We start from the raw sequence: 26,891 nt of genomic DNA on the forward strand, positions 1-26,891 counted from the left end.
CAGTCTTCTGTGTCGCTCGCGCTGGGAGTTGGAGACTGGAGCTGTTCCTATTCGGCCATCTTGCTCCGCTCCCCAAAACCACTTTTAAAAATGTTTTAATTGAAATCATATGAAGTATCTTTTATGATTACAATGGAATAAAACTATGAATCAATAACAGAAGGAACTTTGGAAACTGTTCAAATAAATGAAAACTACACAACATGTTCATGAAAAAAAACAATGCATCAACGGAAAGAAAGGTTTTAATTTAAAATTCCTTGAGACAAATGAAAATGGAAATACAATATACCAAAACCTATGTAATATAGGAAAAAAAAGCCCTAAAATAAAGTTAATAGCAATAAACACCTACATGAATAAAAGTAGAAAGAACTCAAATAAACAACCTAAAATTACTCCTCAAAGAACCAAAATAAAGAACAATCCCAAAATAAGTAGAAGGAACAAACTAATAAAATCAGAGCAGAAATAAACAAGAAAGATTTAAAAAATATAAAAGATGAACAAAACGAAGAGCTGTACTTTGAAAAGATAAACAAAATTGACAAACTTTTAGATAGACTAAAAATAAAAGTGAGGAAATTCAAATAACTAAAACAAAAGAAGAAAAGGGTAACATTATAGCTGATGTCACAGAAATACAAAGAATCATAAGAGGCTACTACAAACAACTATATGTGAACAAATTGCAAAACCCAGAGGAAATGGATAAATTATTGGACACACGCCAAGTTACCAAGATTGAATCGTGAAGAAACAGAAAATCTCAACACCCCAATAATGAGAAACAAAATCAAAGGCAATAATTAGAAGCTTTCCATCAAAGAAAAGTCCAGGAACCCTGATGCACTGCTGACTGCTACCAAAATTTAAAGAACTAATGCCAGTTCCATTCAAACTATCCCAAAAACTTGAAGAGGAACGAATATTTTCAAGCACATTCTACAAGGCCAGCATTACTCTGATTTAAAAAAAACAGACGTGGACTCAACAGAAAATAAAACTATAGGTCAATATCACTGATGAAAATGTATGCAGATATTTTCAACAAAAGACTAACACACCAAATTTAGCAACACATTAAAAAGATCATTTACCATGATCGAGTGGGATTCATATCAGGGAATTAAAGATGGTTCAACATCCACAAACAAATAAATGTGACACATCACATTAACAGAACAAAGGACAAAAAACATACTGATTTCCACAGTGTTTACACTAATATATATACCCACAAACAGTGTATGAGTTCCCTTTTCTCCATATCCTTGAAAGATTTTGTTATTTTTGTCATTTTTATAATAGCCATTCTGACATGGATTAAGTGATATCTCATTGTGGTTCTGATTTGAATTTCTCTGATGATTAGCGACATTGAACATTTTTTCATATATTTGTTGGCCATTTGTATGTCTTCTTTTGAGAAATATCTATTCACATCTTCAGCCCATTTTAAAAATCAGATTTGTATTAGTCTGCTTCCACATTGCTAATAAAAAAAATACCTGAAACTGGGTAATTTGCAAAGAAAACAGGTTTAATTGGCTCATGGTTCTGCAATGAATACTATCGAGCTGTATTAGTACATTTTCATGCTGCTGCTAATGACAGATCTGTAACTGGGCAATTTACAAAAGAAAGAGGTTTAATGGACTTACAGTTTCATATGACTGGAGAGGCCTTACAATCATGTTGGAAGGTGAAAGGCACGTCTCACATGGTGGCAGCCAAGAGAAGAGAATGAGGAAGAAGTGAAAGCAGAAACCCCTTATAAAACCATCAGATCTCAAGAGACTTACTCACTAGCAGCATTATGGGGGAAATCACCCTCTTGTTCATTATCTCCCACCAGGTCCCTCCCACAACATGTGGAAATTATAGGAGTACAATTCAAGAAGAGATTTGGGTGGGGACATAGCCAAACCATACCACCAGCCATAAAACAGAAATGGTGTCCTGTCATTTGCAACAACATGGATGAACCTAGAGGACATTATGTTAAGTGCAAGCCAGGCAAGAAAGACAAACTCCGTATGATCTCACTTGTATGTGGAATCTTACAAAGTTGATTTTATAGAAATACAGAGTAGAATAGTGCTTATCAGAGGCTGTGGAGGGGTTAGGGGAGGAGGCACTGCAAGTGGCTTGTTAATGGGTACACAGTTAAAGTCAGACATGAAGAATAAGTTTTAGTGTTCTGCTACACAGTAGGGTACTATAGCAAATAACATTATTGTGTATAATTCAAGATAGCTAGACAGGAAGATTTTGAATGTTATTACCATAAAAATGATCAATTCTTCTAGTGATATATATGGCAATTTCCCTGATTCAATCATTATACTATGTATACATGGACTAAAACACCATATTGTACCCCATGAATATGTACAATTATTATGTCAATTATAAATTAAAATCTTAAATAAAAGGAAGAGAGGCTTAGACTATAATAAAAGTGACAATGCTTTATTGTGAACCCTCTGAGTTGTTAAAATATACCAGAAATCAAAGTTTCCATTCATTTTATAAAATTTAAGCAAATGACCACAATTCAATTAAATGACAAAAAAGACCAATTAATTTTCAAAATAAACTATGAAGTTACATGTAAAATCATGAAAGTGTTTTACTGCAAGGATGTAGAAACACTCTATTACTTCATATACTACATACACTTAAAAGTTGAAAGTCAATTTTATTTTCTAAGAGTATTAACCCTTTTTTAAAAGTTTAAACATTTTAAAACAGATATAATTGATTTAAAAATCAGAATGAAGGCTGGGCGCGGTGGCTCAAGCCTGTAATCCCAGCACTTTGGGAGGCTGAGACGGGCGGATCACGAGGTCAGGAGATTGAGACCATCCTGGCTAACACGGTGAAACCCCATCTCTACTAAAAAAAATACAAAAAAACTAGCCGGGCATGGTGGCGGGCGCCTGTAGTCCCAGCTACTCGGGAGGCTGAGGCAGGAGAATGGCGTAAACCGGGGAGGCAGAGCTTGCAGTGAGCTGAGATCCGGCCATTGCACTCCAGCCTGGGCAACAGAGCGAGACTCCATCTCAAAAAAAAAATTTAAAAAAAATCAGAATGAATTAAAAAAGATTCCAACATAAAGAAATAAATTAAAGAAAAGTAAACATGGATTGGGTAGAAAAAACAAAAAGCATCTCAAAATATTTAAATCCAAATATGTCAATAATTATAATAATTTTAAATTAAAACATTCAAACATATCTAGGAATACAAAAAGACATTCACACTGGATTTGTAAAAAAAAAAAAAAAAAATCTAAGTGATTTATAAGCCATGTCAGTAAATTATAAAAATCCAGAAATATAGAAAACAAGTAGATGAAAAGAGATACACCACACATACACTAACAAAAATCACCATAGTATGTCAATGTCAGACACAATAGGATTTAAGGCAAATGACCTTACCAGAGATTCAGATGGTTCCTTTCATAAAATGAAAAAGTTGAGTTTGCCAGAAATACAGAATTTTTATACACATGCACCAATAACATAAGCAGCATTTAAAAGAAGACAAAACTACAAGAAGAAATAGATAAATCCAAAATAATAGGAGGAGAATTCAACATGCCTCTCTTAGTAAATGTCAGAACAAACAAAAAATTAAAGGAAATCAAGAAATAAATATTACTTTAAATAGCACAATTTAATGAATGTTTGTACAGTCCTAACATGATACACATCCATAAACCAAATTCTGCTTAATTTATTCAAAATTAACTTTAATTAAAAATTACTTAATAATATTCATCATTATATTTACTGCTGAGTCTTTTTCTTCTAACAGCTCTAAGTGTCAGGCAAAATATTTTCATCTAATTCTTCACCCATACTCTAGGATACAATAAGAAAATCTTTTTAAGAACTAAATGAAAACCAGATCTGTGGTGTAAGTACTAGACTTGCAATATATGCTAATGACTCAATAATACTGTCTCACTTCACATGATATAAGCACATCACACTTTGTGGTAATAAACTATTAATAGACACCATCCAGTTGAAGTATAAGCTTTATGCTACTTTTTAGACACATACACAGAGGTATCTTTAGAATAAAGTTTAAAATATTTGGTATCATTTGTCCAAGGANCAATTTAATGAATGTTTGTACAGTCCTAACATGATACACATCCATAAACCAAATTCTGCTTAATTTATTCAAAATTAACTTTAATTAAAATTACTTAATAATATTCATCATTATATTTACTGCTGAGTCTTTTCTTCTAACAGCTCTAAGTGTCAGGCAAAATATTTTCATCTAATTCTTCACCCATACTCTAGGATACAATAAGAAAATCTTTTAAGAACTAAATGAAAACCAGATCTGTGGTGTAAGTACTAGACTTGCAATATATGCTAATGACTCAATAATACTGTCTCACTTCACATGATATAAGCACATCACACTTTGTGGTAATAAACTATTAATAGACACCATCCAGTTGAAGTATAAGCTTTATGCTACTTTTTAGACACATACACAGAGGTATCTTTAGAATAAAGTTTAAAATATTTGGTATCATTTGTCCAAGGAAAAAGTATGTAATGATATTAAGTAATAGAGCATAAAGGAGACTAAAAGAAACTTATCAGGCAGATAAAATAGGAAGGACAAAGAAAATGGTATACTTAAACATAGAAATATCAATAATAAGACTAAATGTGTTTTATGAGAGCTAATTAAAAGATAAAAAATATTAGACCGAATTTGAAAAATATACAACTATAAGCTTCATACAAGAGATACAGAAAAAAAAAAAAAAACACAAAGAAACAGGAATGTTAAGTTACCAAGATGAAAAATAAAATGTATCATGTGAACACCAATCAGAAGAAAGTTGGTCGATTTACATTAATAGCAGATGTGATAGGTTTTTTTTTTTGTTTGTTTGTTTTGGGTTTTGTTTTGTTTTTGTGGCGATGAGGGTCTCACTTCATTGCCCAGTCAGGTCTTGAATTCCTGGCTTCAAGAGAAGCCTTTACCTCCCAAAGTGCTGGGATTATAGGGAGACATGATAGTTTTAAGGCAAACAAACAAAAGCTATAAAATGATAAAGCAGATCCCTTCATTAGGACAAAAGTTTATTTCTTCCAGTAAGATTGTTAATTTTAAATTTATACACACATTAATAATAAAATGTCATAAGATATAAAGTAAAACCTGACATTATTATAAAAAGGAACAAGGAAATTCACAATCATAGTGGAAAAACTAACACATCTAATTCAGTCATTGTACAGACCAGTATAGATCTAGAAGTATATACAAAATAATTACAAAAAAAAGTTGTAGATACATTCATGAACCATAAAAAGAGCTGTTGAATATAATTGAAAATAATTTTATAACATTTTAAACTTACTTACAATGAAAACTCTCATTTCCGGTAGTTTCAAGATTTTTAGTTTCAGATTGGCTTCTTGAAACTAAAACCATGTCCTCAGGCGATTGTGGGGTTGTAAGAGTCGCTAAACAGAAAAACAGATCTATGATAAAACTTCTGTATACGTCAAGTAATCAGCAATACTTCCTCTTATTCGTGTAAAATTAATGGAATAGGACTAGGAAGTTATAGCAGTGAGCTAGCTATTCGTTAAAACAGACCGTGGACGTGAAGCAGAAAATTCTCATGTGTAGGCAATCTTGTTACATAGTAGTCACTGACTATGCAAATACCAATCAAAAGGTATCAAAGCTTTCACTTTAGCTCTCTAGTTATTTTGCAGTATTAACATTTAGGTCAAAGTATAAAATTTCTACAAATTATATGTTCAAATATTCATGACCCAAAGAAAAAAGACCTTCTGATGAGTTAACTTAAAATAGTGTAAAGGGCCAGGAGCAGTGGCTCACGCCTGTAATCCCAGCACTTTCAGAGGCCAAGGCAGGTGAATCATGAGGTCAGGAGTTTGAGACTAGCCTGACCAACAGGGTGAAACCCAGTCTCTACTAAAAATACAAAAATTAGCCAGTGTGGTGGTGTGCACCTGTAATCCCAGCTACTCAAGAGGCTGTGGCAGAAGAATCGCTTGACCCTGGGAGGTGAAGGTTGCTGTGAGCCAAGATCGCACCACAGTCTCCACCCTGGGTGATAGGGCGAGACTCCATCTCAAAAAATAAAAATAAAATAAAATAGTGTAAAGATATCTATAATTATTATACTTACACTTGCGTCTTTCCATACTAGAAGTTCTTTGTTTCGTTTGTTCTACTTGGACTTTTGTTACTGAATCTTTATTTTCAACCATAAGATTTTCATCCGGAACTTCACTGTAAGCTACATAAAAAGATTCATTTAGTCTACCAAATAGAGAAAGAGATCTATTGTGAAATCTCCAAATTTCACATTTTAAACATGTACACAGCAGCATTTTCTCTCATTCTCATAAAGTGATGAGTAAATTACCATTGAGATAGATCTCACATGAAAATTGTGAGAAGTTTTAATAGGTGTATGTTGCTGTTTCATTATTTCCAGGCATAATGTTAAGTAGGCAGAAGGCAAATAAATGAAAATAGAAAAATGCATATCTAGAATGCTACCTTTTAGATAAGAATGAAGGAGAGATGAAGAAAAATATTGAAATAGACAGAAAATTGCCTTCATGAAATGTAATACAAGAAAAACAAATCGGAAAACAACATACATGGTTACCTTTACTGGAGAAATACAAAGGAGGGAAGAGATATGGGAGGAATGAAACTGTTCTAAGTATACCTTTTACATATTTTTCACTTTGGGAAGTAAGTTAATGCATAATTCCTATATATGTGTGTGTATATATATACACATACACAGCTAAATCAATAGAATTAGAAAGGGAAACTATAACTCAAAGAAATAAGTGAACCCACTGAGGAAAAAAGCAAAGCATTAATTCAAGTAACCTGTGAATAAAAATTTGACAAATATTAGTCTTGGTCAAGAGAGTGGGGTGCAAATAAAATCACAAAATATTTTAGTAAATTTGTTTTTCTAGTGCTATGAGCTAAGCAATTCTAAAACAAATTGAGTAGCATTAGAGGATAAAGCAAATGAGTACATGTGTCAGTAATGTTCAGTCAGGTTTACACTGTGGGAAAGAAAACAAATACTTACAAAATGAAGGAAGGCAAGAATAAGACCTGAGAGGATAAACTGGAATTGAAGATGTTCATGAGAACTCCTGATTTCTAAATATGTTCATTTGTATGTATACGCATGTTTGTGTACATAAGAATATGTGTGCATGAATATGTGTGTGTGTGTGTGTGTGTGCACACGCACGTGCAAACTGAGGAGCCCAGTGTGTCTGTGCAAACTGAGGAGCCCAGCTCCAGGTTAAAATCCTATATGTGATCTTTCATGCCCAATCAATAGCAATTACAGATAGATACTACAACTATCATAGGTGGAGACTTCAATATCCCATTTTAAATAACAGATTGAACAACTAAGCATTAGATCAAGAAGAAAATGGAATTGAAGAATACAATACACTAAGTAGAGCTCATTGGAAGTCTATAGATACCCATAGAAGACTCCACCCAACAGACAAATGCATGTTGCTCTAAAATATACTTGGAAATCTCTAAGATATGCAATATGTTAGGCCATAACTCAAGCCTTGATAAATTTAATAGTATTAAACTCATACAAAAGGTGTTCTTCAATCTATATGAACTGACATTAGAAGTCAATAACAGGAGGAGATTTTTGGAATTCACAAATAACTGGAATTTAAACAACACACTCCTAAACGACCAATGGGTCAAGGAAAAAATCATAAGGGACACTAGAAAATAGGTCGAGATGAAGAAAAACAAAAACACATCACATGTAAGCTTATGGGATGCAGCTAAAGTGATGCTTAGAGGAATTTTCCAACTGCAAACTTACACTGAGAAAGAAAAGAGACCACAGTCAACAAAACTTCCATTTTATAAGCTAGAAAAAGAAAAGGACATTAAATTGAAGTAAGCAGAAAGAATATATATATATTTATTTATATAAATAAAAGAAAGAATAAGAAAACAAGAGCAAAAATTAACAATCCCATGCTGGCTTGGTTTAATAACTGAAAATCAATTGATATACTAAATGATATTTTAAAATGATTCCCTTTATAATCATCTCAATAGTCTGAAAAAAAGCAAACTCCAAATCCTTTCTTTAGAAAAATACTCAACAAACTGAAAATGAAAGGGAATTTCATAGCTAGCATCAAACTTAATGGTTAATGCTTTCCCACTAAAGTCAAAAACAAGATAAGGGTGTCTCATCACTTCTGTTTAAAAGTACGATGGAGTTTCTAGCCAAAGAAATGAGACGCCCCCTCCCAGAAAAAAGAAAAGAAATAAAATGTATCTGGATTGAAAAGGAAGAAGTAAAACTCTCAACTTACAAATGTTTTATAAAGAAATTTAAGAAACACCTATACACACATAAACACCTCCCAAAGAGGAAAAAATAAACCTATTAGAAGAAATCAATTTAGTGAAGATTTCAAATTATAAGATCAATATACAAAACTCACTTGTATTTCTATATACTAGCAATTAACAGTTTGAAAATTAACAATAGTATCAAAATAAAACAGTTAAAGAATGATTTTTTAAAAATTAAGTATAAAGGCCTGTATACTAAAAATACAAAGAATCATTGAAAGTAACTGATGAATATATGATAAATGAGAAGACATCCTGTGGTTATGTACTGTTAGACAATATTGTTAAAAGGATAATACATTCCAACTGATTTACAGATTGACTTAATCCCTATTAAAATACCAATTAGTGGTTTTTTTTGGAGAAATTGAAAAGGCAACACTAAAACTTATATGTAAATTTAAGGCATCCAGGAACAACCAAAACAATCTTAAATGAGAAAAAACTATATGGAGGCCTTTCACGCCCAATTTAAAAACTTAGTACAAAATTTCAATAATCAGGAGTGTGACACTGGCATAAGCAAAGGATATACATAAATGGAATAGAATTGAGAGTTCAGAAATAAACCCTTACATTTATGGCCAAGCAATTTTTTCTACAAGAGCACTAAGAAAATTCAGTGGGGAGAAAATAGTATTTTCAACAACTAGTGCTGGGAACTGAATATCTAGAGGTAAAAGGATAAACATGAACCCTCATTTCACACTATAGGCAACTCAAAGTGGACTGCAGACATAAATATTAAGAGTTAAAACTATAAAACCCTTTATAAAAAATAGAGAGGTAACTTTTTGTGATTTTGCTTTAGGCAATGGTTTCTTAGATATGACACCAAAAGCACAAGTTAACAAAAGAAAATATAGATAAATTGAACTTCAAAATTAAATGTTTTTTGCTTCAAATGACACCATTATCTAGGGGTTTAATCACTCATTCACATGTCTGCCTCAGCTAAAGCTGTTAACCAGAGAACCTACATGGGGCCTTCCTTTGCCTTGAGCTTCTCATGGAATGGCAGCTGGATTCTGAGACAAAATATCTTAAGATAAATCTTTCAGAGACTGTGTGCCAAGAGCCAGGCAGACACCTCATGGCATCACTTCTATCTATTCTATTAACAAAAATGAATATAAGCCAGCTAAACCCACAGGAGGTTGGGTAGACCCCATTTCCTAACTGGAAGAAGCCTCAGAGAATTTGGGGCTATATTTTCTAACTGACACAGCATATAAATTATAAAAATTGATCTTAATTTACAATTATTTTGGATCAACCCAGTAATGAATATCATACAGATCAGAATGATCCATGTGCTGAGAAATATGTATATTCTGCAACCAATAAATAAAATATTCTTTAAATATCTACTAACCCAATTTATAGTGCAGATTAAGTTCGAAGTTCCTTTGTTGATTTTTTGTCTGGGAGATCTGTTCAATGTTATAAGCGGAGTGCTGAAATCTAGCTATTATTGTATTGGGGTCTATCTCTCTCTTTAGCTCTAACATTTGCTTTATCTATCTAACAAAAATAAGCAATGGGAAAAGGACTCCCTGCACTAACCCCACTCCCTGTACTAACCCCACATTGAGAACAGCACCTTATAATAAGGAAGGAAGCCCCTACTACAAGCTTCTTTCCAAGAAGTAAGGGCTTGTATCATATATATACCATATATGGCTTGGTACCCATATATATATTTCATACACATATATAGTACCCATATATATATTTCATACACATATATATGGTACCCATATACACAATTTCATATACATATATAGTACCCATATATATATTTCATATATATAGTACCCATATATATTGCATATCTATGGAAATATATCCATATATATTTGATATAAATATATATATCAAAAAGGAAAAAGTGCCTACTCCCTGCACCTGCTTCTCTGGCTTGCTTCAAAGACAACTCCAGACCAAAAGTCTCCCCAACTGCTAGGAGGGTGTGAGACTTCTGCTTGCTTGAACAAAACAGTGAGCACCCCCGCATATTCTCCCTGGCTTCCTCCAGCAATAAATCCAGATCTGAGGACTCTCTCTCTTGTAGTTTATACACACATCAAGAACCCCGACTTTTGTAGCCTTCACCCAAGAAACTGACTCTCAAATCACCTACCTGTGGGAGCTGACAGAGCTCTGAACTCCTGAGTCTCCTAGACCACAAGAACAAAAAGGTGACTTTTAAACTTGCCAATATTCAGTAGTTATCTCCCCAGGAAACCAAAAGAGAGCAGAGGTCACTATACTTATATCAAAAAAATAAACTTCCAGTCAAAACTGTAAAAGGGACAAAGAAGCATACAATATAATGATAAAGGGGTCAATTCATCAAAAGAACGTAACACTTGTAAATATATACATGCTGCAAATACTGGAGAATCTAAAAACATAAAGCAAATATTAAATGTCTGAAGGGAAAAACAACTGTAATACAATAATAGCAGAGAACTTTAATACTCCACTTTCAACAATGGACAGATCATACAGACGGAACATTAATAAGGAAACATTGGACTTAAACTATACGTTAGATCAAGTGAACCGAGTAGATATATACAGAATATTCCATTCAACAGCACTAGAATGCACATTCTTCTCAAGCACACGCAGTCATTCTCTGGAAAAGATCACACATAAGGCACAAAAATCCTTTGCAAATTTAAGAAGATTCAAATCATATCAAATATCTTTTCTCACCACAATGATATGAAACTAGAAATCAATAGCAGAATAAATTTTAGAAAATTCACAAATACATGGAAATGAAATATGGTCCTGGAAACCAATGTGTTAATAAAGAAACTAAAAGGAAAATTAAAACATAAGCTGAAACAAATGAAACTGAAAATACAACATACCAAAACTTAGGGGATATGGAATATGGCAAAAGCAGTTCTAAGAGAAAAGTTTACATCAATAAATGTCTATATCAAAAAAGACGAAAGATGTCAAATAAACAATTTAACATTATTCCTCAGGGAACCAGAAAAAAGAAGAACGAACTAAGCCAAAGTTAGCAGAAAAAGGAAATAATGAAGATTAGAGCAGAAATAAATGAAATAGAGACTAAAATTCAATACAAAAGAACAATGAAACTAAGACTTGATTCTTTGAAATGGTAAAGTTTTAAAAACCTTTAGGTAGACTAAATTTTAAAAAGACTCAAATAAAATCACAAAAGGAGATATTACAACTGATGTAACATAAAGACCAAAAAAATCAAAAGAGACTACTATAAACAATTACATGCCAATAACTGGATAACCTAGAAAAATGAATAAATTCCTAGAAACATACAACCAAGCAAGACTAAATCAGTAAAAAATGGAAAATCTGAACAGACCAATAATTAGTAATGAGATTAAGTCAGTAAGAAAAACTCTACCATGAAAGAAAAGTCCTGGATCTTGGAGCTTCTGTGCTCAATTATACCAAGAATTTAAAAAAGAATTAATACCAATCTTTCTTAAACTGTTCCAAAAAATTGAAAATGAGGGAATACTTCCAATTTCAGTTTACTAGACCACCACTACCCTAATACCAAAACCAGATAAGGACATTACAAGAAAAAAATTACTGACCAATATCCTTGCTGAACATAGATGGAAAGATCCTCAACAAAATACTATCAAACCAAATTCAACAACACATTAAAGGTATCACCTATCAAGGTCAAGTGAGATTTACCCTAGGGATGCATAGAAGGTTCAATATGTACAAATCAATAAATGTGATATATCACATTAACAGACTAAAGCACATGATCATCTCAATAGACGCAGAAGAGGCATTTGACCAAATTCAACATCCTTTCATGATTTAAAAAAAAAAAACTCTCACCAAATTACATTTAGAAGGAATGTATGTAAACACAATAAAGGCCATATATGACAAGCCCTCAGGTAACATTATAATCGACAGTTAAAAATTGAAAGCCTTTCCTCTAAGATCTGGACAAGACAAGAATGCCCACTCTCACCACTTCTATTCAGCATTAGTACTAGAAGTACCAACCAAATAAATTAGTCTAGAGAAAGAAATAACAGGCATACAAATAGACCAGGAAGAAATAAAATTATCATTGTTTGTTAACAATATAATATTATACACAAAAATCCTTATGACTCCATCAAAAAATGTTGAATTCGGTAAAGTTGCACAATACAAAATTAACACACATAAATCAGTAGTGTTTCTTTTTTTTTTTTTTTAGGATGTTCATAATTTTTTAATAAGGAAGAAGAAGAAAGAGACATGGAAGATTCTAAGCGCTGGTAAGGATGGGGGAAATTGGAATCATCATCCACCGCTGGTAGGAATGTAAAATAGTACAGACACATTAGAAAATAGTTTGGCAGTTTCTCAAATGACTAAACACAGAGTTACCATTTGACCCAGCAATTACAGTCCTAGATATCTAATTAAGAGGTCGAACATGTGATTTATTTCATTGGCCAGAACCACATCACATGGCCAGCACTAATTGCAAGGGAGGTTGAGAAAGGGAGCATTTAATTTGTCTAGCCTCTAAAAAAGAGATGAGCATGAAAGATATCGATTGTGGATAAGTGTTGGTTTAACTATCCAGAAACATCTGCCACATCATACTAGGTCCTCATTCCGCAGAAGAGACTCTGATGATACATCTTGATATTCTTATTACTGTTATTATCCTAACAGCATGTGCCAAAGGAAGCTGAAGTCTGTTAAGAGCTCTACAAAGCTGTTCAAACGTAGTATTGGTTTTGCTCCAAAAAATACACTGTAGGTTTTCTTCCTTGCAAATGTTCTGCGGGAAATCAATATCTCTCAAGAGGCATCAGCTGATGTTTCAGAGGAAAGATGGTCCACTGCCCCTGACAGTGATAATGGGCAGTTCCAGGCAGTTCTTAAAGCTAGTCGCTTTAATGTCTCACAGAGATCATCATGTTCTTAAACGTCAATACGGAATTCACTTCCCTCTCCCTGAGAAGCAGTCCCCTGAAGACCCAGCACAATATTTCCAGGGATCCCGCATGTGCATATGACATAGCCCTCAAAATCCTAGAAATGTTTTAATTGAGGTAATACTTTTACAGCTATTTATAGGATCTCCAGCACTATTCTTTTCTCAGGAACTTAAAAAATGGATATTAGCTAACCACGGATAACCATGTTTTCTTCTCCCTTCCCCATTCCCGTTCAGCTGTGTGTAGGCAAATCTACCATTCCAACTTTCTCGGTGTTGAAGCCATGGTTTATTTTATAGCAGGCTTTCTATTTTATTTTATTTTTAACTTTTATTTCAGGTTCAGGAGTACATATGCAAGCTTGTTATGTAGGTAACCTGCATGCCATGGGGGTTTGGTGTACAGATTATTTCGTCACCCAGGTAATAAGCACAGTACCTGAGAGGTTTTTCAATACTCACCTTCCTCCCACCCTTCATCCTCAAGAAAGCCTGGGTGTCTGTTGTTCCCTTCTTTGTGTCCATGTGTACTCAATGTTTAGCTCCCACATATAAGTGAGAACATGTGATATTTGGTTTTCTTTCCTGTGTTAATTTGTTTAGAATAATGGCCTTCAGCTCCATCCATGTTGCTGCAAAGGACATGATCTCATTCTTTCCCATGGCTGTGTAGCATTCCATGGTGTATATGTATCACATTTTCTTCATCCAGTCTACCATTGTTGGGCATTTAGGTTGACTCCGTGTTTCGTTAATGTGAATAATGCTGCAATGAACATAGGTGTGCATGTGTCTTTCTGGTAGAAAATTTATATTCCTTTAGGTTTATACCCAATAATGAGATTGCTGGGTCAAATAATATTCTATAGAAGGCTTTCAAAGTGTGGGCTAGTATTGAAGGTAAAGATTGCCTTATTCATTTCTGTATGCTCCTCTGTTACTGGTACAAACAAGACAGTCAATTAAAAATGTTTACATGAGAGGCGGGGCACAGTGACTCATACCTGTAATCCCAGCACTTTGGGAGGCCAAGGCAGGCAGATCACAAGGTCAAGAGTTCGAGACCATCCTGGCCAAAATGGTGAAACCCTGTCTCTACTAAAAATACAAAAAAAAAAAGAATTACCTGGGCATGATGATGCACACCTGTAGTCCCAGCTACTTGGAAGACAGGAGAATCACTTGAATCCAGGAGGCAGAGGTTGCAGTGAGCCAAGATCACACCACTGCACTCCAGTCTGGTGATAGAGCGAGACTCTGTCTCAAAAAAAAAAAGTTACATGAATTAAGGGGCAAGATCTAATTATTTCTCACATCTGTGCCTCTGTGCCACCCAGAAATGCAGAAGAGAGCTTATAACCAAAAAATTGTGGGTAAAATTATCTGACCTTCATGGGGACAGTACAAACTATATTCATAAGCAGTAATAGAACATTGCATTATTTACTTTATTGTGGTGTTGTCACATCATCAATCTCTTACTTCATGTTTCTGGGTTTTGTGTCTTGTTTAAGATCTAGAGAATTAGGCCACATTATCATTGTCTCAAAAAAGTAGTCTTGGAAACCAAGTGATCCATCACTTCACCTCAACTGGGCAATTCAGCTTTTCTGGAATGCAGATATGTTTGTCTTCACCTTGAGATATGAACTTTCTAATTAGTAATTCTTTTTCTTAGTGATCATAGAGATGAAGCAAGAAATTACTAGTCTTCCTAGACTTGAACAATGCCTACATAGATTATATGTATTTTACTAAAAATAGACATTCCTAGACAATGACAAGAAAACTATGTAATAACATTTATGGAATGGAATGCAACCAAATCTATACTCCAAGTATATTAGCGAAGGCCAAACTATTCTAACAAATATATACCAAACGTTCAGAGGCTTAATGAACAAAGTTTGTCTTTCTTGTGAAAATCTGGAGCAGATATTCCAGGTCAGCAGATGACTCTGTCTTGCATGATCTTTGAGGAACTGAGGTTATTCTTATTTGGGGACTCTGCTATTTCTCAGAGACTTACCATCATATGCAGGGTCATGGCCTGGCTATGCCAGGTTTCAGTTAGCAAGGAGATGAAAGAGTGGGTATGGAGCAGGCATGACCACTCGCTTAAGAATCCTGGACAAGAAATAATAGAATTACTGATTCCTAGGATTATGGACAGCTTTGGGTAGCCTGTCCTTCCATGGTGAGACAATTTCAGAAGTATCTACTGTCATTCATAAAACATGTGGACACTAATTTTCAGCTATTCTGCACCAGCTCACAAGATGGCGGTGTTCTATTTTGAATGACGCCCATGGGTGATTGAGTGGGAGGGATTTGAATTTAAGTAGAACCAAATGACACTTTTTTTAATGGTTGGCTGAATCACCAAATTGCTATTTCCCTTTTTCTGAGTGTGTGTCTGTGTCTATGCGTGTGTATGTGTGTGTGCATGCGCATGCACACAGGCAGACGCTAGGGGTAGAGTGTGATGGTTCAAAAAGAAAAGGAAATGCTTAAGGTAGTGAATCACGTTTTGCCCAGGAAAACACACTTGATAATTGAAGGATGATGAAGTGTCCACAGGCTTTACTAGCGGTCTTTTGGCTTCTACTGAGCTGTAAGTAGGGTTACTACAAAGGGTCAGGGGCAATCAGGAAACCTGAGGATTGATCCTCAGAAGACTAAGAGGGTAAAGTGGATTTCATTCTGACTTATTGTCTGGGAGCCCTATGGTTCTAACAGTGAATAATTATCACATTTTTCTACACAGGGGTGAGCAGTGAAGACAAGGTGGTACAAAACCCTCTATCTCTGGTTGTGCATGAGGGAGACACTGTAACTCTCAATTGCAGTTATGAAGTGATTAACTTTCGAAGCCTACTATGGTACAAGCAGGAAAAGAAAGCTCCCACATTTCTATTCATGCTAACTTCAAGTGGATTTGACAAGAAGAAAGGAAGACTAAGTGGCATATTAGACAAGAAAGAACTTTTCAGCATCCTGAACATCACAGCCACCCAGACCAGAGACTCGGCCATCTACCTCTGTGCTGTGGAGGCACAGTGCTCCCTAGTCACCTGCAGCCTGTACTCAAATTCCACAGCTGAAGCTCTGCAACTGTAAGATGGGGAACTTGCTATATTGAGCAAGCCCTCAAAAATAAACTATAAGGAAAAGCAGTTATTGGTCAAGATCCTTGTGCCCATGTTGACAATTACTTTTGCAGTTTACTGAATCCTAACTCAGAGTCATATCATTGCATTCACTCCCTTCTCTGTGAGTTTTCTATGGGATTCAGCATAGCTAATATTTCTAGAGGGTCACTCAGGATACTAACTCCATTGCCACACCGTTATGCCCTGTGATAGAAAGCAAACCCTTTTACCAGGATTGTACAGGCAACTGATATGTGCACTACACACTAGGGAATCTGCCTAACAGCTGTGGATGTTTTAGCTTCCTTCCCAGAACAGATACATTTGTAGGTAAAGTTCTGCCTATAACATTTTTTGCTGGACCTACTGGCAAAGAACAAAGGGTAAGAAAAAGCAGGTATCATTACCTGATTAAAACAAAAGGTTTTCATTCTCAATTGCATTATTCTTACTCACTATCTTCATTTTAGGATTGTTGCCTATTCTGGGTACTTCATTAAAGTGGTGATAGAATTTTTTCAAGATATTACACATTAATTTGTATAGTTAGAACCTTAAGTAGCCTACCAAAAGAAACGAGTTGGCTGAAGTAAGTTATGTGAAGCTAACATAAACTTAGCCTACTTATGTTGTGATACACTCTTTCAATGAATTATGTAATCATATATATGGTATTTACAAAGAGCTTGCAATGGAAGCTACTGTTTATTGCAAGCAAGTATTGGCCGGGTGCGGTGGCTCAAGCCTGTAATCCCAGCACTTTGGGAGGCCGAGATGAGTGGATCACGAGGTCAGGAGATCGAGACCATCCTGGCTAACGCGGTGAAACCCCGTCTCTACTAAAAAATACAAAAAAACTAGCTGGGCGAGGTGGCGGGCGCCTGTAGTCCCAGCTACTCAGGAGGCTGAGGCAGGAGAATGGCGTATACCCGGGAGGTGGAGCTTGCAGTGAGCTGGGATCCGGCCACTGCACTCCAGCCTGGGCGACAGAACTAGACGTCTTAAAAAAAAAAAAAAAAAAGAAAGAAAGTATTATGTGCCTTGTATTTTGCAGATATCACCTCATTGAATTCTCAGAATAACTCTGATGGATCATCAATATTACTTTCTGTTAACATATTAGGAAATGCAGACTCAGAAAGATTAAGTCCCCTTCCCCACCCCCTACCCCAGACAAATAGCTATAACAGAATCTGAAATCAGGTCTACCTGACTCCAGACTATACTTTCTCTATTACATGCCCCCAGTGTTAAACACCACCGAGGAAAAAATTTACCCACAGTGTGACCACAATTACGTACAAAAAAATGTACACACAATACTGAAATAGTGTGTTTAACATGTAAATAAAATAGCATTTACAATAACAGGTGAATAAAATAACTCCAAATGTTTGAAACAGTATTAGTTATCTTCGAATACTGGACTTAATACTGTTCATTGTTTTGCTCCTTTATAATATTCTTAATTTTTCAAATTATCTACTATGAACTCAATACTATTATTATTTAAGAAAGAAAAATATACATTTTAAAATACCAAAATTCAAGTAGGCTGAGCTGTATTATATGATTATTATTTGACACTCACAGCAGCTTAATTACAATGAGGAATAGACATGACTATACATAGCCAAATGATACAGCATTAAAACAAGATTTTTGATTGCTAGCCCTTCAAATCACTGTAGACTAACGCTCTCTTCAATTGGGAATGTTTTAAAGTTACAAGAAGACCTATTTCTTCTGACAATTTATTTGAGTGATTGTCCTATGAGTAGAAAGCTTTATTATCCCATCTCTGTATAGGAGAGTACAGTAAAGGCCACCTGTACTTGTGAGTTTGTTAGACGATTCATGGCAAATTGAGCATGGTTTAGGTTTCACTGTCTGGGAAATGGGGAGATAGCCTGAGAAAAGGGCAGGTAAACATTCAAAGAGGAGGGGAAGAAATGGTATAAAAATTAATATAATGTATCCTGTCATTTTTAACCTGCACAGACTTCTGTCCATTTTCCTTTCTCCTCCTTTCTATCTACATCAAAACCCAGAAATCACATAGTGGATATAAGAGGAAAATCTGACAGTCATTTATTTAAGACTAAAAACTAGAGTGGGAAACCCTATGTAAGATACCCGGTGTGTCTGGCTCTGCGGTACGAAGAGTTTATGATTTAGAAGCCGTAGACTTAGCTGTCTTTGAGGGTAATGTGCAGATGGAAGGGGGAAAGTTTCTTTTTTCACTCTTTATTGTTTCCTGTCCTAATGAGAACCAAACAATTTACATCTCAAAAGATCAACCTCTCACCAAAATAACATGTATTCTAATTCTAAGACTAAATATCCATTTGTTATAAAAGAAAAAACAAATTAAAAAAAAATCTATAACCTCAACCTACAGACATTACCACTATTAACTATTTAGCATTTTGCTTTCCATTTCACCTGTTATCAATGAACATGAAAAAATAAGTCTGTAGAAATGTGGGGAATTTAACTTATTTCAAACAAAGAGTGTTTCTCAAAGTCACTGCAAAAATAGGTGTTTCTGTTCCTTAAAAAAAAATCTGCCTGGCTGAGATCCTCCCACTTTTGACCTGTGAGTTGTGATAAAAAGCTTCCAGAAAACTCATCTCAGTGACTTAATTATGAAATGCTACCAGTTTGAAGCAGTCGCTGAATAACATAAGGTCATAGATCAGGAATCCAGAAGAAACAATGAATAGCAACTTCATCTTCACTTCACTTCTAGCACTGGCTCTCCAAGGTAACAGCCCTATCCTGTACCCAGAGCGCCCCTTCTGGCGGTGGCTGGTTTGACCTATGACTGATGAATGTTTTACATTGCAGGGTCTGGGAGAGCAGACTGGATCGAGCCCCAAGAGACAGAAGTATCTGTAACAGAAGGGAAGACTGTGAACCTACTTTGTAACTATGGTACATCATCGGGGAGCTATCTTGATCTCTACTGGTTTCGACAGTATCCGAGCCAGGCACCAGAATACATTCTCTACAGAGGGTGGGGATATTCTGGAAAAGGAGATGCCAATTTTGCCATAGGAAAGTTTTATTCAAAGAGTACAGCAAAAGCGACAAATTTGTACATCAGAAATCTGGTTCCTGCAGACACTGCCTTATGTTACTGTGTGCTGAGTCACACAAAAGAACTCTTTCTAGGGGTGTCATACAAAACACGAGTGCACAGGAGGAAGGAGAGCGTTCGTTGTAACCACACTGATTTTTTTTTTTTTTTTTTGCAAAACATAATTGTAAGTGGAAGACACTGGATCAGGAGAATTCTGTTTTAATAATAGCTATATATAGGAATTTGTAGGAAAATAGCTTGAGATTTCAGAGTCTCCATTTCCTGAAATTAGATAGCAATTCTAATTAATTGGCTCATGGTTCTGCAGGCTTTATAGGAAGCATGTGCTGGCATCTGACTGGTTTCTCAGGAGGCCCCAGGAAGCTTATAATCATGGTGAGAGGCAAAGGGGGAGCAGGCATGTCACATGGCCAGAGCAGGAGCAAATGAGAGAGAGTGAGGGGGAAGATGCAACATACTTTATTTAAGCCAGATCTTGTGAGAACTCACTAAAGCAAAGACAGCACCAAGCCATAAGGGATCCACCTCCATGATACACACACCTCCCCCCAGGCCCCAGCTCTAGCATTGAGGAATACAATTCAACATGACATTTGGGTGGGGACAAATATCCAAACTATATCATTCCACTCTTGGTACCTCCTAAGTCTCATCTCCTTCTCACATTGCAAAACATAATCATACCTTCCCAATAGTCCTCCAAAGTCTTAACTAATTCCAAAATTCACTCAAAAATCCCAAGTCTCATCTGAGACAAGTCAAGCCCTTTCCACCTATGAGTCTGTAAAGTCAAAACCAAATTATTTACTCCCAAGATACAATGTGAGTATAAGTATTGGGTGAACATTCCCATTTCAAAAGGAAGAAATTGGCCAAAAGAGGGTGTAAAGGTAAACTGAGGCTGGAGCCGAACCGGGAATGAAGACACGAGGCAAATGGCAGTGAGAATAGCCTTTTATTAGGGCTTGCGGGTGAGGTTCCTCAGTCCAAAGGTGCGGGCCGAGGAAGTCGCGCTGAGGGAGGAGGGTAGGGGCTTTTATAGCCTGAGAGGTAGGGAAGCTGGTTGTGCAAACAGGGCCTGGGGGGTCTTGAAACTACTAGGGCAGGAGTTGAGTAAGGGTCATGAGAAAGGGGTCTTTGGAAACTGTCAACCGAAACTGCTGTTTATGAACTTGTGGAATGCAGGTGAGCTGCAGGTCATGGGGAGTGTGGTTGCCCAGCCGGAACTCTGACGCATGTAAGTCTGCGGGTGTGTACAAGGGTGAAGGGAGTCTTTAACAAAAGGCCTGCTACACCGGGTAATGCCGCCATGTTGGGTCTAGATTCCTGCCTAACAGAAGGGGCTACAGTTCCCATACAAGTTCAAAACCCAGCAAGGCAGCCATTAAATCTTAAAGCTCCAAAATAATCTCCTTTGACTCCATGTCTCACATCCAGGACACACTGGTTCAAGAGGTGGGCTCCCAAGGCCTTGGGCAACTCCACCTCTGTGGCTTTGCAGGGTGCCACCCTCACAGCTTCTCTCATAGGCTGTTGAGTGCCTGTGGCCTTTCCAGGCACACGGTGCAAGCTGCCAGTGGANCGGGTAATGCCGCCATGTTGGGTCTAGATTCCTGCCTAACAGAAGGGGCTACAGTTCCCATACAAGTTCAAAACCCAGCAAGGCAGCCATTAAATCTTAAAGCTCCAAAATAATCTCCTTTGACTCCATGTCTCACATCCAGGACACACTGGTTCAAGAGGTGGGCTCCCAAGGCCTTGGGCAACTCCACCTCTGTGGCTTTGCAGGGTGCCACCCTCACAGCTTCTCTCATAGGCTGTTGAGTGCCTGTGGCCTTTCCAGGCACACGGTGCAAGCTGCCAGTGGATGTACTATTCTGGGGTCTAGAGGACAGTGACCCCTTTCCCACAGCTCTACCTGGCAGTGCTTCAGTGAGGATTCTGTGTGGGGCCTCCAACTCCTATTTCCCCTCCACACTGCCCTAGTAGAGGTTATTTGTCAGGGCTCTGCCCCTGCAGCAGTCTTCTGCCTTGACACCCAGACTGTTTGGGTGAGGGAGAAGGGACAAGATGGAGGAAGGTGAACAAGAAGGCACAGTCCCTGTTGCTTCCCGGTTCTTCATCAGCAACTTACCCACGTGCGGGAAAATGCAGCCCGCGCTGGGGAAAATGCAGATCAACTGAGCATGCGCCAGGTGGCGTCAATCCAAAGACATCAAAACTTACCCAGCCACGCCTATAGAGACGCCCCTATCACGCCCTCATCCAGCCCACTGCCCTCCTCCTTCTGGTACTAATGCATGAAAGTCCGCCGCCCTCAGGAGCCTGTGTGACTTCCTCGGCCCCTCTTACTTGTGGACCAGAGAACCTCACCCGAGAGTGCCGGCGCGACTTCCCTGGCCCCTTTCCCACGGACCAGTGAACCTCGCTGGAGAGTGTGTGCATATTTGGAAATAAAAGGGCTGCCACTTTCTTCGCTCATTTTGGTCTTTATTGATATTTAGTCTTTGGTTAATAATAGTAATAGTAATAAAGAAACAAAACACAGACTTTCTCATACATTCTTTGAATGTAGGTAGAGGCTGCCAAGCCTCTTTCACTCTTGCATTGTGTGCGCCTGCAGGCTTAACACCACATGGAAGCTGCCTAGAGTTATGGCTTGCACCCTCCAAAGTGGCAGCCTGAGATGTACCTGAGCCCCTTTGAGTCATGGCCAGAGTGGCCAGGATGTGGGGAGCAGTGTGTTGAGGCTGTGCAGAGCAACAGAGTCCTGTGTCTGACCCCTGAAACAATTCTCTCCTCCTAGGCCTCAAGGCCTGTGATGGGAGAGGCTGCTGCAAATGTCTCTGAAATGCCTTTGAAGCCTTTTCCCCATTGTCTTGGCTATTAGCATCTGGCTGTCTTTTAGTTATGCAAATATCTCTGGCAAGTGGTTGCTTCGTGGCTCGCTTGAATTCCTTTCCTGAAAAATCTTTTCCTTTCTCTGCCACATGGCTAGGCTACAAATTTTCCAAACTTTTACACTCTGCTTTTTAAAATATAAGTTCCAGTTTTAAATCATTTCTTTGCTACTACATCTGAGCATAGGTTATTAGAAGCAGCCAGGTCACCTCTTGAATGCTTTGCTGCTTAGAAATTGCTTCCATCATATACCCTAAAGTATTACGGTCAGGCCTCTGAACCCAAGCTGAGCCATCACATCCCCTGTGACTTGCACATCTGCCCAGATGGCCTGAAGTAACTGAAGAATCACAAAAGAAGTGAAAATGCCCTGCCTTAACTGATGACATTCCACCACAAAAGAAGTGAGAATGGCCAGTCCTTGTCTTAAGTGATGATATTACCTTGTGGAAGTCCTTTTCCTGGCTCATTCTGCCTCATAAAGCTCCCCTACTGAGCACCTTGTGACCCCCACTCCTGCCCGCCAGAGAACAACTCCCCTTTGACTGCAATTTTCCTTTACCTACCCAAATCCTATAAAATGGCCCCACTCTTATCTCCCTTCGCTGACTCTCTTTTTGGACTCAGCCCGCCTGCACCCAGATGATTAAAAAGCGTTATTGCTCACACAAAGCCTGTTTGGTGGTCGCTTCACACGGACGCGCATGACAGGTTTTCTTGACAGAAACCTAATATCCCAAGCAAATTTGTATATAAGACTTCTTATGCAAATTACCTCTCACTGGGCTCTGTTCTTATGGCTATTAGGCAACAAATAATAATAATAATAATAATAATAAAATAGCAAAACTTCTCTCTCCCATATTTTGAAAAATTTTCAATGCAACACGATGGTCAATGTTGTTCATTTTTTCCCTCATTTTCTTTCTCTCCAACCAAAGAAGCATATCTCTATTTTAAATACTCAACAGTGGGGAATCAAACCTGATATTTGTTCTCTACTAAGGAATAAAACAGGCATACACGTGAGATAACTATAAAGAGTCAGGATATGATAAGGGGTCTGCACCCTATACCCAGAATCCCTGTTTCCAGCTGTGTGGCGGCAGCGTCACACAACTCCAGTGCTCTGCATGATGTTGGCTGTGCACTCAGAGCTGAGCCCTGGGCTTTGGCAGGACAAGACATGTTTTACTCAGGGAGATGAGACGGCCTGTCAATATGTACTGCCCCACCTCCTGTGGCCAAGTGTGGCCTCCATCTTCCCCAGTAGGCAGCGATGGACTGAGGGAGGAAAGACACCTGGGATGCATCTGAAAGATGCTTTGGGCCAGAGACAGAAAGAAGTGATAGAAACCAGGCTGTGCTTTTTATTGCTATCAGGACAATCTTCTTAGGACATGGGGGTTTCTAAACAAGGCTTTTCAGAATCAGCTTATCGTGAGTCACAGATCAGATCTGCCCAATTCTCTGTTGCTATTGACATTGTTGTTTCCTCTGCGGGATTCAGCGGTACTGAAAGTGTTATTCAGTCCCAACATGGGATCTTTACACAAGAAGGGGAGTTTGTGAAATGCAAATACTTTGCAAATAGCTCAACTTATTTTCTTTCTTGTTTTGGGCAGCATTCCAGTGAGGAAATATTTCACCTGATTTCTCAGAGTTTAGGAGCATTCAGGAATGCAAGGAATAGAAAATGTTCTGTGAACTTGCAAATAGCTGCCAACACTGTCCTTCTCACCACCTCAGTTATGAGACCAAAAGACTCAGGAAACAGTTTCTGTGCACTCAGGATATCTACAGTAAGAAAAACAATAAAAGTTGTAGTAAAAAAAAAAACTCAGAGCTTATACCCCAGACTCACCTACCACAGGAACTGTGGGAGATCCACAGGCCCTAAACTGAAAAGATTTGAGCCTGTGGAGAGCATTCATGAAGTATGGACAGGAAACAGGTAACTGCTGCAAGAAAACCCCTCTCAAACTGCATTCATTGAGCAGTGCTTTCAATCCACAGTCCTTAAATTGACTTTCTCCTTCAAATTTTAGCAGATAACAAAAGAGTACTTTATTTTAATCTATTTCTTTTTTCTTTAACTTTTTATTTGATATATTTCAAAATATAAAATAATACTGCTTATTGCAATAAATGAAGTAATAAAAGCTATATAAGGAAAAAGTTATTTCTCACTCATCTGCTCCCTACTGAAGTAAATAATATTAATGACCTGATAAGTATCCTTTCCCACTATTCTTTCTGCTTATATAAATATAAGCAAAAATCCCTCCTAGCGGAAACAAATCTGTTTTTGTTTGTTTGTTTGTTTTTTGTTTTTTGAGCCAGTCTCGCTCTGTTGCCCAGGAGTGCAGTGGCATGATCTAGGCTCACTCCAAGCTCCACCTCCCAGGTTCACGCCATTCTCCTGCCTCAGCCTCCCGAGTAGCTGGGACTACAGGTGCCCACCACCACGCCCGGCTAATTTTTTATATTTTTAGTAGAGATGGGGTTTCACTGTGTTAGCCAGAATGGTCTTGATCTCCTGACCCCGTGATCCACTCACCTTGGCCTCCCAAAGTGCTAGGATTACAGGCATGAGCCACCGCGCCTGGCCACAAATCTGTTAATAAATGTGTGGCCAATTGGAATTTTTCCTCTGAATTGCCTTTTACATTTTGTCCATTTTCTTTTAGGTTATTTGTTTCTCATTTAAAAATGCATGCTAGAGATGTCAAAAAATTTTTTCATTTCTCCAGTCCATTGTTTGTCTTCTGATTTTGTTTACAGCATGTAGCATGGTATCCTTTGCCTCTAAATATACTCTAACCTGTATATAGTTAAATATGCCTATCTTCTTCATAGCTTCTGCATTTCTACCATACTTAAAAATAATACAGGTTTGTATAAATATTCCCAGATTCTTAGACACCAGTTTTATCATTTTGCTTTTTACAATAAAATCTTTCAATCATCTGGAAATTGTTTTTATATATGAAATCTATTTTCCACTATTGAAATGTCTTTGTCATATTTTGTTTCTTAAACATAATCAAATTATATACCTCCATATTAAGAACTTTACCAGTATCCAAACATTACAGAATAATGTAAGGATCACACTGGAATTGGGTGCTGGTGAAAATAATCACTGAATTCTCCAGTGCCAGTTTGAAAGGAGAAATTATTGGCCATTCCACTGGGGTGAGAAAGGCCAATAAGTTTGACTGATGTTAACCAAAGAGAGATTAAAGGATGGACTAAAAGCATAAAGGGGTGACCTCTTGGGGAAATACAAATCTTGTGCAGAGAGAGGAAGATGTTTAACGTATCCTACTCAACTCCTTTCCTGTATGACTGGAGGTGCCTAGTCCAGCTTCCACCCACTCCACTAAGTTGAGGAATAGCTATCATCACTTGTCTGGAAGATAATCAGCCTCTGAACTGGCAGAGCACCTCTGGTCCTTGTGACAAAGACATAAAATGTGGGAGAAAGTAGAGAAAAATAAGGTGTGGTAGCCTGTACTCCCACCTTTTATTGAGGCAATTTTTCATGTATGTCTTGTGGTTTTGATGAATCTGTCTGGGTTTGAACTAACTTGAACCTGAACCTACCCTGCCTCCAAACAGCTGTCATTTAGGGGAAGGCCCTAGGAGCAAGAGGCTGTGGATTGACCCATGTGTGAGCTGGAGGAGGAGGAGGAGTTTGAGCCGGAGAACAATCACCATTCCAGGAAATCATGCAGATGAAGGGCCCTGTAGCCCACTGAAGAAACTACCAGCACATCATTGTGAGAAAGCACACATTTGGATTTCTGCCAAGAGGGAATTCATGGCCAGGCAGAGATAAGAACCAACAGGAAGGGGAAGGAACCTCTCCATCAAAACCCGGAGAAATTCACATAAGGAGACAGCATCTGAACAACCAAGAAGACAAGGCTCCTCAGCCCAGGGGAGGCTGAAAGGAGAGTCCTTTATTTCTTCCACCACTCTGCCCAGCAGCTGAGGACTGACATAGGGTGAAGTTTGAAAGAATAGCACATCTACCTGTCACTGGAGCCCCTGGAGTCTTCCTGCTGGGTGTGAGTGGAGGGTAAAGCTTTGACTCTAAAATGCTAATTAAGTTCAAAATGAATATACACATAGTTGGAACAAAACTGCTTTAGTAACTAAAAGAAAGGAAAACCTGTTTCCCAGCAGAAAAGAGACGATTGATAAAGCAAAGTAGAGTGTTGGCATATAGTGAAAAAAAAATGAATACCATTTCACACTCACATTTATCTCATGA

The 26,891-nt window shown here is 37.5% G+C and overlaps 1 gene segment (V, D, J or C); it reads left to right on the forward strand.

The window, feature by feature from the left end:
* The first annotated feature begins 15,890 nt into the window (after positions 1–15,890).
* On the forward strand, positions 15,891–16,570 carry LOC108522387 (T-cell receptor alpha chain V region 2B4-like). The segment is given in 2 exon segments: positions 15,891–16,064; positions 16,218–16,570. Coding segments are annotated over 2 exon segments (405 nt in total).
* The last annotated feature ends 10,321 nt before the right edge of the window (positions 16,571–26,891 follow it).

This window comes from Rhinopithecus bieti, unplaced genomic scaffold (assembly GCF_001698545.2).
Source record: "Rhinopithecus bieti isolate Rb0 unplaced genomic scaffold, ASM169854v2 scaffold_65609, whole genome shotgun sequence".
Taxonomy (NCBI): Eukaryota; Metazoa; Chordata; class Mammalia; order Primates; family Cercopithecidae; genus Rhinopithecus; species Rhinopithecus bieti.